This window comes from Xylona heveae, assembly GCF_001619985.1.
Source record: "Xylona heveae TC161 unplaced genomic scaffold L228scaffold_16, whole genome shotgun sequence".
Taxonomy (NCBI): Eukaryota; Fungi; Ascomycota; class Xylonomycetes; order Xylonales; family Xylonaceae; genus Xylona; species Xylona heveae.
The window spans coordinates 135,932-150,225 of record NW_017264208.1 but is presented as its reverse complement, the minus strand read 5'-3'; the positions used below and the strand labels follow the sequence as shown (position 1 = coordinate 150,225).

Genomic DNA, 14,294 nt, shown 5'->3' with positions numbered 1-14,294 from the left:
GAAGGAAAAATAAGGAAATGAAAAAGGAAGAGAAAAGAAGAGGGAAGAGAAAGAGACCGATGCACCAGAGGGGAAAAAAAAAGAACAAGAGGGAAGAACAATCTAAAATGCGGGAGAAGTAACATAAATGAGTTTCGCTCATTTATGCGCAGCATTCCAGAGACCTCTGGCTGTTTCTTGAATCTTGCGTTCCTGGTCTTTGATTTGCTGCTCCGTCTGGCCTCGGGCGTCGCCATGACTGTCGATTTCCATCTTGTCTGCGCCGTCGTCGGTGCCGCCGCTACCATCAGTAGCAGCAGGGGCGTTGGAAGTAGGACTTGTGTTGGCTGCTTTATTTTCTCCTCCATGCTTTTGTGGGTCCGCGCTCATGGCGCCGTCCATCATCGCGCCTCCCCCGGCTCGCAGCTGGTTGATGGCGCGAATGGTGTCGATGGCTGCATGCAGTGTTCGTCGTGCGTTGAAGTTCTTCTTGATAATGGGGAGCAGGTCTGCCTCGTTGGCACCGTACTCTTCGGATATAAAAGGATGCTGTAGAGCTTCGTGTGCAGTCATTCGTTTTGTCGGGTCGATTGTCAGGCAACGTTTGATAAAGTCTCGGGCTATAAAACAATTATCAGTATCCGTGAACGCAAGAGAAATCAGTTTTGTGAAAGGAAAAGGAAAAACGTCATACCATGCAGAGTTACGCCGCGCCAATATTCGATGGGGGTAAAAGAGTAGTCTGCAGCAAGGATAGCCTGCATTTCCTCTAGGTTGGAGTCTCGGTCAAAAGGAGTGTAGCCGCAAAGCAGAAAATATGTTATGACGCCTATTGCCCATATGTCGCTGGTGAAAAGGCGCAATTAGCAAGAGTGACTTGGATGGGTTCTTAAGAGAACCCCAAAGGAACATTTTCCTTACACAGGCTTTCCATGACCAGACTTTTTAAAGATTTCCGGAGCCATATAACCCGGTGTCCCGCACGTTGTTGTGAGGACGTGAAACTGCTCCTCGTCCATGATACGTGACAAGCCGAAATCCGCAATCAAGAGATCGGCATTATCCTCTGGTGTCCGGAAAAGTAAGTTTTCGGGTTTCAAGTCGCGGTGTACAATGCCATGATCATGGAGATATGCGACTGCGGACAATGTCGCCCGAATCAGATCGACTGCGTCACTTTCGTAGTAATGCCCTTTTCGACAAATGCGATCGAAGAGCTCGCCACCAAGTGCGAGATCCGTGACAAGGTAGACTATAAAGTTCCTCCGTTGAGTAAGAAGTGCGAATAAAATAACACAGAAAGAGACCCGAGGGGTAAAGTCCACATACGGTTATTCATCGTTTCGAAATAGTCTACGAGGGTTAGGATGTTTTGGTGACCCATTGACACCCTTTTCAATACCGCAATCTCATTTCGAACCTATAATCAAAAGAATTATTTGTCAGCTCCATACAATGTCATTATGCAGATGAAGGCATTTTTGCAGCAGTGTGAGGACGCACCATATGCTCTCTCCCTGCCATTAATCTCTTGTTGATAATCTTGGCGGCGTAATACCTCCCTGTGTCGATATGCACACATTCTTTTACCACTGAATAAGATCCAGCACCCAAGGTTTTTCCTGTCTTATATCTGCATGGTTGTACCTGGGTCTTTGCGGCGGCGGGATGCGAGTGTTGCTGCTGCTGCGCCGTCGCCATGACTGTAGCCGACCGGCGGGGGCCTTTTTGAGGAGAAGTATTGGGAGGTAACACCAAGCGGGTTTGCGTTTCTGGATTTCTGACTCGAGCGGAGACTTTATCGACCGGAAAGCGAAGTTATTATGTGGATAACCGGCAATTTTATGGAGACAAATCGAGTCTGTGAGCCTTAGGAATGTGGGGTTAGAAGTGGCAGCGAAGCTGGCGCAACTTCGCGGATATGGCGTCTAATTGGCGCGTGAAATGGCGTGTTCCACTTTTCCGTCGCAATGACGTTTGTTGTTGATAAGATTAACTGTAGAGGCTAATGGCCATTACAGAAAGTAGAAAAATTCCTGAAGGTTTCTAATTTACGTTTTCCTTTGACTTAATTATGCAAAAACAGTCAAGATGGCACTTTCAAGAAATACTGAATTGCCTAACGTGAATAATTGCTAGCATCATGACACCAACCAAGTTGAAAAATTTCAAAATCGCGGAGAAAAGAGAGTTGCTTATAAACACATCTTGCTCACAAGAGCTTCTTTGAGAACTGCCGTATCATGAAGCTTGGATTAATTATACTACAGTAATGTAAGCCGTAATCTACAGTAGTTGAAAATTGTTTGATGGCATGTTCTTCAAGGAAACCAGAGAATCTCCACATATCGTATTCAGGTTGATGGTGCATGATGTGGCGAACAAATATTTGAAATTTTGGGGTATTGAGGTATCTTCCGACCGGTCACAAAATTTTGACGGGCCAGTGTAGAAGACCAGTATTCTCTATTAACATTATGGATATCAGAATATACAAAATATAGGCAGTCATGCCGGACTATAACGGCCGAACCAAACAACCCTCCTCAATAGTTTTGAGTGGTAACACTCGAGAAACATGGTGAGGCTCAGCCCAAAAAGGGACCAATAAAAGGGAATTCTTTAAAAGACGGTGCCCTTGGTCTGGTGGACTCTGGAAATATTAATGTTGCGCCACATGAGGACACCGAAAAGGGCAAGGACCAAGACGCAGGTAGCGGCAATCGTCATTCTGCGCTGAGCCAAGGCATAAGACTTGATGATGGCTACGCGAACGGGCGAGCCCATGGGGTAGCTAAGCTGGGTGGTGATGCTGCCGTAAATGGAAGCAAAGTCCTTTTGAGCATCCGCGGGCAGGAATTTCATGAGGGCTTCGGGCATCGAGTTTGTCCAGATGGCGCCAGAGATGGAGAGACCGATGGCGCCGCCGACTTGAGTAGCGACATTGAGCAGGGCAAGCACAATGGCGACCTTGTCGTGAGAAGTGCCGGCCATGACAGAAATTTCGTCAAGCAGACTCATAGCACCGCCAGAAAAGGCAATGAAAATCTGGCACATAACGACGTAACCAATGTGTTGGTCAGGCTGCCGGAAGTGAATCATGAGTCCGGTACCAAGAATTTGAAGGGGGATAGCGAAAAGTGCAATCCACTTGAAGTAGTTTGAGACGTGAATGAGACTGTAAAGAACCCGTCAGAGAATGGCACACATTCCCCAAGGAAAAAAAGAGGGCGAGTCATGTAACTGGATTGAGAAATACTTACGCTCCGACAATGAAGGCGACAAAGCATGAACCCACAGTGTAGGTGCTGCTAATGTACGAAGCATTCTGGATAGTTTGCTGAAAGACAACCTGGAGGTACGAGTAGAAATACGCGTCCCAACAACTAGCAGAAGTATTAGCTTGATATTCACGAGCGTCAATGGGGCGAGTTGACGTGGGTCCTTACTAGAAGCTGACAAAGAGAGTGCCAGCGACAATGCAGGTGGACCAAACGTTTCGGTTCTTGAGCAACTCCCATGGCAGCAACATGTGCGGTGCAAAGAACTTTTCGTAAAATGGGAAAATGATGAGCAGACATCCACCAACGACAATCATGGCAATGATTGAGCCGTTGTTCCATTTGCCGGCTTCGTCGCCAGCCAAGCTAAAGGGAAGGAGGAAGAGAACGAATCCAGCGCAGATCAGGATCATTCCCACGACTTTTACGTACTGTCAGCGAGGTCGACGAATTTCTCAAGAGGATATATTGTGGGATTTACCATCGAATTCAATCACGTAGTGCTTGACGGACTCCATCCAGGTACGTCCGCTCTCTCTCTTGGGCATGAGACCCTTCTTCTCAGTCTGGCGCATGTGGTACCAGAGTGTGCCAATCACGGGAGCAGCAGCAAATGGATAGACAATGCAGAATGTACCGTAGCCCCATCGAATGCCGCTCGGTCCGTACTTGGTCAGGAAGTTGGTCGCGGCAAGGGGACCAACGAATTGGGTCATAATGTAAGGGCTGGTGGTGAAAGCATAGACAATTGCACGATTCTTCAGCGTGCTAGTGTCTGCCAGGAAGACTTGCAGGGATAAGGATGTTCCATTCTGTCCGATCCAGTAGAAGACCTTACCCACACAGTTAGAATTGAAACAGACAAAGAGAAGCAACTTAAAAAAAAATTAGAAAGTACCTGTGCAGCAGCATATGTCTGAATGGTTAGGGCACCGGCCATCATAATCATGCCAACCTCGGTAAGAATGAAGAGCATCACGAAGCCCGGCAGACGGCCCCAAATGTCGAGGACTCGAGCAATTGGGAAGCTGACAACACCCCCGATGATGAGGGCAGCAATTTGGATAGCAGCGACCAGAGAATGATGGTCTCCAAGCGCACTGGCGATGTAGGGGGCGCAAGTGCCGACGATCGACTGTTGCAAGTCATGGATGAAAAAGAAGAGATAGATACTATCTTGTTTGTCAGTTGGTCCAAGTCTAGCGCATTTACAAGTCTTGAACAAGGAAATACGAACGCGAGATAGGTCAGGATCAGCTCCCGCCAGGTCCATGACGATGTCAACGCTTCAATTCTTTGAACACCTTCCTCTTCGGGCACGGGGTGGTTGAGTTCAGAAGCTGCCGCCGAAGAGACCTCGGGTGCATTCTTCTTCTCCAAATCCTCCTGCTCTTGTTGATGCACAGCAGCATCATTTGCCCTTGGGCGACTGATGAAGCGTGGTGGTTGGAATCTCATAGCGACGAGACTGAAGTGAGCAAAAGGGAAGACCAGTCTACGACGAAGCAATCAAGTTGTCGTAATTTAGTTCCCTCGGAACCCGCAGTTACAGGGTTCAGTCAATGTTTGCACAGTCGTCAGGCGATGATAGAAATGAAATTGGCAGCGGGAGAGGCGTCCAAGAGCTTTTTATCCCATCTGACCAGAAGCTAATGTAGGGACGCACTGGCGCTCCAAATGGTGGCCCCGGTTTTCGCGAGATCGAAGTGCAACAGTACATTTTCTCATTCCACAGCAAAACCAACCCTCGCCGGGGAGGAAAAAAACGGGTACGCTACCCAAAGACATATGAGATGGGGGGGTGGGACGAAGGGGAAATGGCGCAGACTTGGCGTCCCAGAGCGAACCACATGGGAAGGGAAAACCCTTGAGAGAGGGGACGCAGAAGGGCATGTTGGCACATCTGATAAGTTGCTCCACACTTTAGTGTCTCGTCGACCCTGGCCGGGACGCGCAGGTATTTGGTCGCTCATTGGTGGTTGGAACAATTGATTGTGGATCAGTTGGGTTGCAAGAGAGTTTTTGCTGTGAGTTACTCGTAAAAGAGGCAGAGCGAGGGTCGCAGCTGGCTCGGACGCAAATGCTAGACTAGGTCAAGTGCCAGTGAACCAAGGCGGAGGCGAGAAAAATCTGATAACTTTAACGAGATTATTGTTCAGGTTGAAAGGGCCAACGAGGGCAAGGTGCGGCACAGCTTTCCCACCATGAGCCGTCGAAGAAAGCAATCATCGTCGCTGAACCCCTAGCCGCGCTAGAAATGGTCTCGGAGACGGACTGACGCGCCAGCCTAGCTAGTCAGTCCTGGGCCCCATCTGATAAAATAACTGTCATCGCACCAAGGTGCAAGAAGAAAAGATCGACTCTTCTTTCGCTGTCTCCGCTCATGAACTGATCGAGATGTCATCGACGAAAATGACCTCTCGCTTGGCCGCCGACGAGATTGATCATCTCCCTGCTCGCTCGTCCCTTCGGTCATCCCTGTATAGAGAGGTACAGTATTTGGGTTTTCTCAAGAACGGAGCCAATGAAGCCAACCATGCAGTAAACCTTGATAAGAAAATCCATTGGACTTGTTGATCCTATCGTCATTATAGATTAAAAAAATTTTCAAGGCCTGGATACAATCAGATGTTATCAGATCCTTGACAGGCACTGACTGTTTGCGGAAGCTTGGCCCGGAACTGCATGAGATCCTTGTAACTGTGCCGTAGTGGCAGAAAAATTGTGTCTCGCTAGCAGCTGTAGCTGAGCTCGGAAAAGCTGTTTCGCGCGAAACCATGAGCCGATGGCCTTTTAGGGTTGGCCAAACGAACCTCCCAGGCCAGCATATCGTACTTGGTCTAGGTACTCCAAAGGTATCCAGATCAAATGCCAAGCAAAGAGCGTGGATCTGCTGGAAATGGGCACACCAGGACACGCTTTTTGAGATTCTAGAAGGCGGAAAATAATGTCAAAATCCACCATGCGCTAGTTTGCATGCAACTCGGAGTTACTCCGTATTTGTTCTGCTTGCTCTGGAATTGTTGCAAGCAGGTCTTGGCAGTAATGCTTGGCCGCGCATGATCGACACGCTCTGAGATGTGCGAGGGAGCTATATCCTGCGCCAGATGCTAGTCTTCCACGTTGCGAGGCTGAGCGTGGAGAACATACAGGACTGCCGTTGTTGCTTGTCATGGAAATTCAATCATTGCATCGGTGGGTATTATGATGGGCCAAGGTTAATGAGGGAAGGACGGGTGAGCAGTGCTCATGGTACCGTCTTTGTATCCGTAGCACTGTGCATGACGTGGACATGGCAATAATCCATTTGCTTTAATGAGCTTGACACTCGTATACTCCGATAGCTCGCCCACTTTAAAGCTATGAGGTTTAGGAAGATTTGTATCTGATGATCTGATCTTTGCGTCGCTTGGACCGAGAGAATTCACAGTGCCGACAGTTGTAGACCATCTGATAACTCTAAAATGGCGACTCCGCCCGAACAAAAGGGTTCAGCGACGTAGTTTAGCAGCTGCTCCGACATCATGATCGGATGGCCATGGAGAGTGGAGATCCGATTTCGTTACGGAGTAGAGAGGACAGAGCTCTAGAAAATTACAAATAATGCAGTCGATAACTATTCGGCCTTGAACGCATCATTGACCGATGTCGGTAATTAATCGCTGGGGCCCATGTTCTTGACCTCTCAGTTGGTACCCCATTAGATTGGAGTGAGGATTGCCGTCTACTATTAGTGCCGAGATGCCGGCTGACAGATGCACAGAAAATTTTCTTCACGAGGAATTCCCCGAACAGCAAAAAGGAAAGGCCACTAATTTCAGCGTAAAATCAATTGAGTCCCCTCTCCTAGTTGAGATGAACTGAGCCAAAATGAGGGTACTTTTCGATATTTGGATAGAGTGGAGCTGTAATTCTGTTCGTTAACCAATACTGTACTGGCCTACCTCAAGATTAGAGGAGAATGAGCTCTTCACGCTACGTTTGGTCTATCTCGCTTCTGATTCGCAATCATCATTGCAAAGGCGAATTTCGTATGTAAGAGACGAGTGTGTTCTCTTCTGCCGTGGCAAAAAGTTGTGATAATAATACCGCCGAGATAGGAAGAGTCAAAGTGCAACACAATCATTGATTGAACGTCAAATACTAGCACAGCACTTCTGTCCGCTCTTTGGACCCCACGTTCCCACCCGCTCGCCCGTCAAGATTCCTTGCAGTGGACTGTGGGCCATTTCATAGCCAGGGATGGGAATACAAGACGGATTTGGAAAGAGTGCAAACCTTCCTTAATTAAATTGACTAATATACGAGGTTTTGTACAGGGGTATTACCGGACAACCGGGTGAACCTATGGCATGATGGACGAAAAGCATTCGCTTCTTTTTTGAACGTGATTTGTTTTTTGAACGTGAGGTTTCTAGGCTCGGAAGGCATGTTGAAAAATCTGAAGTCGGAGCCAAGATGGCTTCCTTGAACATTTTTTTGGGGCTCTCTCCGTTCGAGGGAGAGTCAGCTACAATCCCTTTTGTTCTCCCAACCCTGAATCTTTGGTTACAAGGCTAGATTTGAGCAACAGTATTTACCCGGAATGGCCGAGGACCTTTGATCCAGTAGCGACTCGGATATCACCGCGACACGCTCAGATATACACCGACATCAGCTCCCTATCGATGTTCTCGGCATTGGAATCCATCAATGGGGATTCTTCATAACTTTCCTATGCTCGTGAGGATTGTCGCACATGAGTATCTGCAATCGATGACATCGGTATACCCGGTACCGATAACGAAAACATCGGACGTCTATCTGTCCTTGCGGTTATACAAAATACTCTATTATACTAGATCAAATATGTGCTTCAGAGACCGCTGAAATCGGTGATGCCAGAGTAAATCCATAATATTATTTATTCTTGAGTTGTGGATCGAGTGTTACTTCGTACATTGGGATTGAGCACCTCTATTATCTTGTCCACAACGCTTAATAAGCGAAGACAGACAGTCGAATCAGAACAAAAGATACAGTACTATTCAGCTCGTCCGAGCGAATTCGTCCGCTCAGGGTTCGATAACCAACACTAACAACAATGTGGGGAAAATCATGACCGCAACACCACAATTGACCGCTCTTCAGGGGCAGTATTACAGTATAATGGAGTGATCTCGGCCGGAGAATGCGGCCGCCGGTATGATGCCATCCATGACACGGCCGCAATTCGAAAGGAGCATCTCTCAAGCACGGCACAGACTAAGTCAGCAGACTTGACATTCTTCCTTCTGTATACACAAGCCATGCTAGAAAGATCCTTACTTGCATTGTATAATCAATTTCCGGACGAAACCAGACTGGAATTGTCAGATTACCAATATGGCGCAAGCACGCCTTATTGATGCTTGTGTGCATTTCTAATCGATTGGAAATGCTCAGCTACAGTCTATTATTTATACATTGCCATGTCAGCATGTAGTCGACCGTGGAACAAACATCTAAATCTTCTGTCTTGAGAGAAGGACATCCAGAGAGTATTACGAATATCCGTCGGTTGCGAAGAACACAAAGAAGACCAACCTGCCAGTCCATTGAAACCATGGTCAAAATATTCTTGTACGAATCCCGTCTATCCCAACCGACCAAGCTTCAAATCAGTCTACTGATCCTATGTGACCCTCCACAGTACAGGAGCCACCGGCTACATTGGCGGACAAGTCCTTGACGCCCTCTACAAGGCCAATCCCAGCAATATCTTGGTCACCGCCCTGATCCGATCCCGCGAGAGTGCGAATAAGCTCAAAGAAACATATCCTAGTCTCGAATTCATTATTGGTGGCTTAGATGATTCTGAAGTAATCGAGAAAGCGGCCGCGAATGCCGATATTGTCATCAGTGCGTCTCCATGGCTACGACGCTACTTTTCTCCACCCATCTCGCGCGCATCTCTGACCCTATGACCAATAGATACCGCAGACGCAGACCACTTGGGAGCCATCAAGGCAATTACTCGTGGCCTTGAGCGTGGAGGCTCATCCGCTTCTTCTAAGCCGCACTTCTTCATCCATACTTCTGGCGTTGCCCTACTTTTTGACACTCCGCCTGCTGGAGTTGCCAGCCCAAAGATCTGGGACGACGTGGCGGACATTGAGGAGATTACCAATGCGCCGGATACCGCTATGCATGCTGTTGCCGATAAGGTATGTATGCCAGTTACCATTCTTTCCTTTCGTGTCTGGTCTCCTTTCCCCGCCCTGATGACTGTACCTTTCCCCTCCAAACAAAAAGGAAATAAAATAACAATATCATTTATCAGCTGGTCCTATCCGCATCATCACCCACCGTCAAAACCGCAATCATAAGCCCCGGCGGCGTCTACGGGGTCGGCATTTCCCCCTTCCACCGTAATACGCTGATCGTACCGTGGTTCGTCGACGGGGCGCGCAAGACCGGCGACGTATTCGTCACCAACCAAGGCGCCAATATCTTCACTTTTGTCCACGTCAGCGATCTTGCGGACCTGTACGTTCTTCTCGCCGGTCGCGCCATTGCGGAGCTCGAAACCGGAACGGACAGTCCCCAGGGCACCTGGGGACCAAAGGCGTATTACTTTGGCGCGGCAGAAGAATCGAGTGCCGCGGAGGCGGCAAAAGTGCGAGCGACCGTCCTGAAACAGCTCGGTGTCGTAAAGACCGATGAGGTCAAAAGCCGGACCGTGCAGGAGGCAACCGATCTCGTTGGACCGCTGTTGACGATTGTCGGATCCACGAATGCGCGCGCGACGAGTACGCGTGCGAAAACACTTTTGGGATGGAATCCCAAGGGAAAATTGACGTTTGAAGGGACAAAGAAGGAGTATGAAAAGTATTTGGAGTTGGAGAAGGCACGGAAGGGAACTGCCTAGACGAGGCATTGACGATTAGTGGTGACACTATTACAACGAACATGCCATGATTCTTCGAGGCACTCATTTGAATTACTCCAATGATATCGTATTGTCGTGAATTCATAGCCGTAGTAAATTGTTATTGTTCATTGCTATTTTCATGGCTTCCCTTTTACCATTTTGATGCAAGTCCAGATTACAACGCCAGCAGCCAAATAGCCCAGCCAGGAGTATTTCAACAGATGATACAGCAGAAGAATAAAAGAGAGAGAGAGAGAGAGAGAGAGAGAGAGAGAGAGAGAAATGAAATTCTAACAGATTCAAGCAACAATGAGCGTTACGCATGAATGATGATTACTCTTCCTTCCCATGAGCAAACTCCATCGTCTTTCCATCGAGGCCTTCTACAGGGCAACCGCGAAACCAAGCACGCCCAAGGCACCCGCAAGACCTGCTGCAACGGCACCGGTCGGTCTCGCCGCCAGTCCAGTCGAGGTCGACGTGGTCATTGAAGAGGTATGGCTCGAGGTGGTGGAGTGAGCCGAGGCCTTTGAAGCCGAAGACGCGGCCGAAGACGCCGCACTCGAGCCCGATGCAGCCGCACTGGACGCCGCACTTGACGCGCTGCCAGCCTCAGAGGTCGCTGCTGCCTCCAACGAAGTCGCTTTGGTCGAAGCATCAGAGACGACTGATCTCTCGGCGCTGGTAATGGCCGCATAGTTTGTCGAGCCCGCCGTCTTGGCCGCGGCCGCAGCGCTCGAGGAAATGCTGGCAAACTTGGAGCTCACGCTGTTGCCGAGCGCCGACGCCTCACTTGCAATCGAACTGCCGACGGACGGCGCCGCAGATGCAATGGATCGGCCCAGCGACGTGGCGTCCGTGGCAATGGATCCTCCCACAGAGGTAGCGTCCCCGCCGGCAGAGGTTGCGTCGGTTGCAATAGACCGGCCGAGAGACGTGGCGTCTGTGGCGATGCTCTCGCCGAGAGATGTAGCATCGGAGGCGATCGACCCGCCGAGTGAAGTAATTCCGTTGCCGACGGAGGTTAGGCCTTGACTGTAGAGAGAGAGAGGAGAGGTTAGTTGTTGCAAGGATTAAATGAAAGAGAAAAGAGATGCAGGCGTAGGATAGAGAGATAAAGGGTAGGGAAGAGACGACGTACACATCGGACAGAATACCACCTTGACGGCGTTGAGGCTGCTGTGCGTCAGAAGCTAGAGCAGCAGCGACGAGAGTGAGAAGAGTAGCCGTTTGGAAATGCATCTTGATTCTTTTTCTAATTTCACAGTGACGTTTGATGCCACTGGTTTTGGTGGTGAGATGCAATGGTATCTAAGTGCTGCACTTGAAAAGGTAATGATTGATTACTGTCAGGTACAGTGGCTATTATAAAGCGGATGAGAGGCTATTTAAGAATACGAGCAGATAGACTTCAACGGTAGTCATGTTTACGAGCAAAGAAACGGCCCCTGCACCGCCTCGCGCGAGAAAGCCGGGGTATCGCGGAAATACGCGGCAAAAAAGCGTTAGAGGTTATGCTAGAGGTGGCGCACAATCTCTTCTTCCAGGCTGTTTTGTATTTCCATACGGGTGAGAGCAGCCCGAGCTATAGCGCGCTACTTAAAGGCGGAACACAAGCCGAAGAGATGTTGCCCTGTTGCCTATGAGGCACGGGTATTCAACGCCTGTTCCAGCTAAAGTGCAGGGTATTACTCCTCATACACTGGCTCTGCATTTGGAGATTGCGTCGGCAGTGAGGCGCAGCGCCGGCTGTGGCGTAGGGTTGCGGCATATCGAGCCATTTCTGAAACATGACTAATTAAGGCGTTTGACATTTTTTCCATTGATATATAAGGACAAGGTACGGAGGCATAGCAGTATACTACCTCTCCGTGACGATGATCGTGCTTGGCTGATAAAGATGAAGTCGATGTTCACTCTCGCTCCTTTCATGGTAGAACTGCAGAATCACCATGTCGTCATTGGTTCTGCAACGCCACTGGCTTGGGCTTAAAAGTACGCTGCAAGCCACACTTTGATTCTTCATGTCGGGTTGTAGGTACATATGAGAAAGAATACTTTTCTCAGCGAGTAAACAGATGAGGTGAGAAAAGTACAAGCTCTCATCTGGACTTGTACTCGGTCGAAAGAATTGAGATTCATTGATTGGCTCGTTTAGAACGGAACGGCAGCCGAACGAGGTACAGACCTGCAGAGTAACGTACCTGTGTACCTCTCATCATCGTACAATACGGAGTATCTGCATCATCTGTGGTCTCATACGATTTCCCATCAGGATGGATTGGTGTGTCAGGGGTAAAAAAGCCTTTTCCGATTGGCAGAAGGTGATTACCATTCATCGCCGTGGATGATGTGCCCGTCCATCCATCATGTTTCCCTTACCCCTTAAGAATCTTCGCGACGGACTTAAACAGTCGCTTGTCCTTGTGTAGTTAAGGTTCACCTGGTGGATCCCGCAATCATGATTCGACGTCATACAAGTGGACCCAATTTGACGTATTTGTTGCTATATGGTGATGCGTGCCTTTCCGACCCTCCTACGCAACTCTAATCGGTCCTAACGCTGGGGATGCTCACCCTTCTGGCCTCCAATTTTATATATCCTGCCTGCATCCTGCTGCTCTGCTAAACCTTTTTCTCTTCTTTTCCCATCTATTCTCCATACCCAAAAAAATATACCCCAGACGAACAGAAAAATAAGAGGACAAGATGTTCGCCCGCTCTGCCGCTGCCCGTCTTTCTCAGGTCTCAAAGCACGTCCAGCCTACTCAGGCTCGGTCGATTGCCAATGCGACCAAGTTCAAGCTCAACACTGGCGCTGATATTCCCGCTCTCGGTTTCGGTACCTGGCAGGATGTTGGCTCCCAGGAGTCTGCTGTTGCCGACGCCTTGAAGGCTGGCTACCGTCACATTGACACTGCCCGAATGTAAGTAGACGATCACATCGTTCCGCGGTGCTCCCTGAGCCCCATCTTCGAGGATCAATTGGCTAAAACGGAAGAATAGTTACGGCACTGAGCACGCTGTTGGCAAGGCCATCCGTGAGAGCGGTATTGACCGCAGCGAAATCTTCTTGACCACCAAGCTGTGGAACAACGAGCAGCACCCCGATGATGTCGAGCCGGCTCTCGACGACTCGCTTCAGCAGCTCGGCCTCGACTATGTCGACCTCTGGCTCATCCACTGGCCCTCGCCTTTTGCTCGGGGCAAGGACCCCATGCCCAAGGGCCCCGACGGCAAGATCAAGATTGACCGCAGCATCGACTTCATTGACGTACGTGTCTCCTGCGATTCATACATGCTTTTGGACGAAATGACTAACAAATTGGGGTCATATAGACTTGGAAGGAAATGGAGCGTCTGCAAAAGTCCGGCAAGGCCAAGGCTATCGGTATCTCCAACTTCTCCAAGGCCGAGCTCGACCGTCTGCTGGATCATGCCACCATTGTTCCCGCTGCTCACCAGCTTGAGCTTCACCCTTACCTCCAACAGCCCGAGTTCACCGAGTACAACAAGAGCAAGGGTATCCACATCACCCACTACAGCCCCTTTGGTAACCAGAACGAGCTGTACGCCGGCAAGCACGTCACCAAGCTCATCGAGGACCCCGTCCTGACCGAGATTGGCGCCAAGTACAACAAGAGCGCCGCTCAGACCGCTCTCGCCTGGGGTATTGCCCACGGCCACAGTGTCTTGCCCAAATCCAAGACTCCCTCGCGCATCGTCGCCAACTACGAGGGTGACTTTAAGCTCGAGCCCGAGGACGTCCTTGCCATTGACAACATTGACAAGAAGCTCCGTTTCAACGACTCTTCCGAGGCCTTCAACTACCCCTTCTTCACCGACTTGGACGGCAAATAAATGATTTTGACTTAGAGGTAGAAGGTCAAAAGGATTTTATCGGGGATTGTAAGATTTAGTGTTGCCTCTTGAGTGTGTATATATATATACCATGTCTGGTCTAATGCTGTGCATGGCCATTATAGTTTAATGAGATAACGACATAGAATTTATAAAAGATTTTATTCTTAAAGAATACTGACCCTGCCCTTCTCAATGTGCCATCATTTTGAGTCTTAATCATAACAGTAAGATGTACTAAACAATATGTTGCACAGCATCACCAAGGTTGGGATGGCCAG

At 49.1% G+C, this 14,294-nt stretch overlaps 5 protein-coding genes across 5 annotated transcripts; 2 read left to right on the top strand and 3 right to left on the bottom strand.

Annotated features, from left to right (window-relative positions):
- Positions 1-138: 138 nt before the first annotated feature.
- Positions 139-1,680, bottom strand: L228DRAFT_271757 (CMK1 Ca2+/calmodulin-dependent protein kinase; the record flags this gene model as incomplete). The annotated part of the gene is made up of 5 exons (XM_018335568.1): positions 139-599; positions 674-825; positions 901-1,231; positions 1,309-1,399; positions 1,483-1,680. 5 exons carry the CDS (start codon positions 1,678-1,680, stop codon positions 139-141), a joined length of 1,233 nt encoding a protein of 410 aa, XP_018184414.1.
- A 921-nt stretch (positions 1,681-2,601) lies between these two features.
- Positions 2,602-4,718, bottom strand: L228DRAFT_254611 (MFS general substrate transporter; the record flags this gene model as incomplete). Its single annotated transcript, XM_018333841.1, has 6 exons — positions 2,602-3,157; positions 3,243-3,365; positions 3,429-3,681; positions 3,742-4,093; positions 4,159-4,432; positions 4,498-4,718. 6 exons carry the CDS (start codon positions 4,716-4,718, stop codon positions 2,602-2,604), a joined length of 1,779 nt encoding a protein of 592 aa, XP_018184413.1.
- A 4,344-nt stretch (positions 4,719-9,062) lies between these two features.
- L228DRAFT_251713 (hypothetical protein) lies at positions 9,063-10,432 on the top strand. The gene is made up of 2 exons (XM_018333619.1): positions 9,063-9,445; positions 9,562-10,432. Exons 1-2 carry the CDS (start codon positions 9,425-9,427, stop codon positions 10,147-10,149), a joined length of 609 nt encoding a protein of 202 aa, XP_018184412.1. The 5' UTR covers positions 9,063-9,424; the 3' UTR covers positions 10,150-10,432.
- On the bottom strand, positions 10,395-11,669 carry L228DRAFT_251712 (hypothetical protein). The gene is made up of 2 exons (XM_018333618.1): positions 11,294-11,669; positions 10,395-11,187 (listed from the first exon to the last, which is right to left on the bottom strand). Exons 1-2 carry the CDS (start codon positions 11,392-11,394, stop codon positions 10,536-10,538), a joined length of 753 nt encoding a protein of 250 aa, XP_018184411.1. The 5' UTR covers positions 11,395-11,669; the 3' UTR covers positions 10,395-10,535.
- Positions 11,670-12,676: 1,007 nt separating this feature from the next.
- L228DRAFT_54473 (Aldo/keto reductase) lies at positions 12,677-14,063 on the top strand. The gene is made up of 3 exons (XM_018336694.1): positions 12,677-13,079; positions 13,159-13,426; positions 13,492-14,063. Exons 1-3 carry the CDS (start codon positions 12,862-12,864, stop codon positions 14,011-14,013), a joined length of 1,008 nt encoding a protein of 335 aa, XP_018184410.1. The 5' UTR covers positions 12,677-12,861; the 3' UTR covers positions 14,014-14,063.
- The last annotated feature ends 231 nt before the right edge of the window (positions 14,064-14,294 follow it).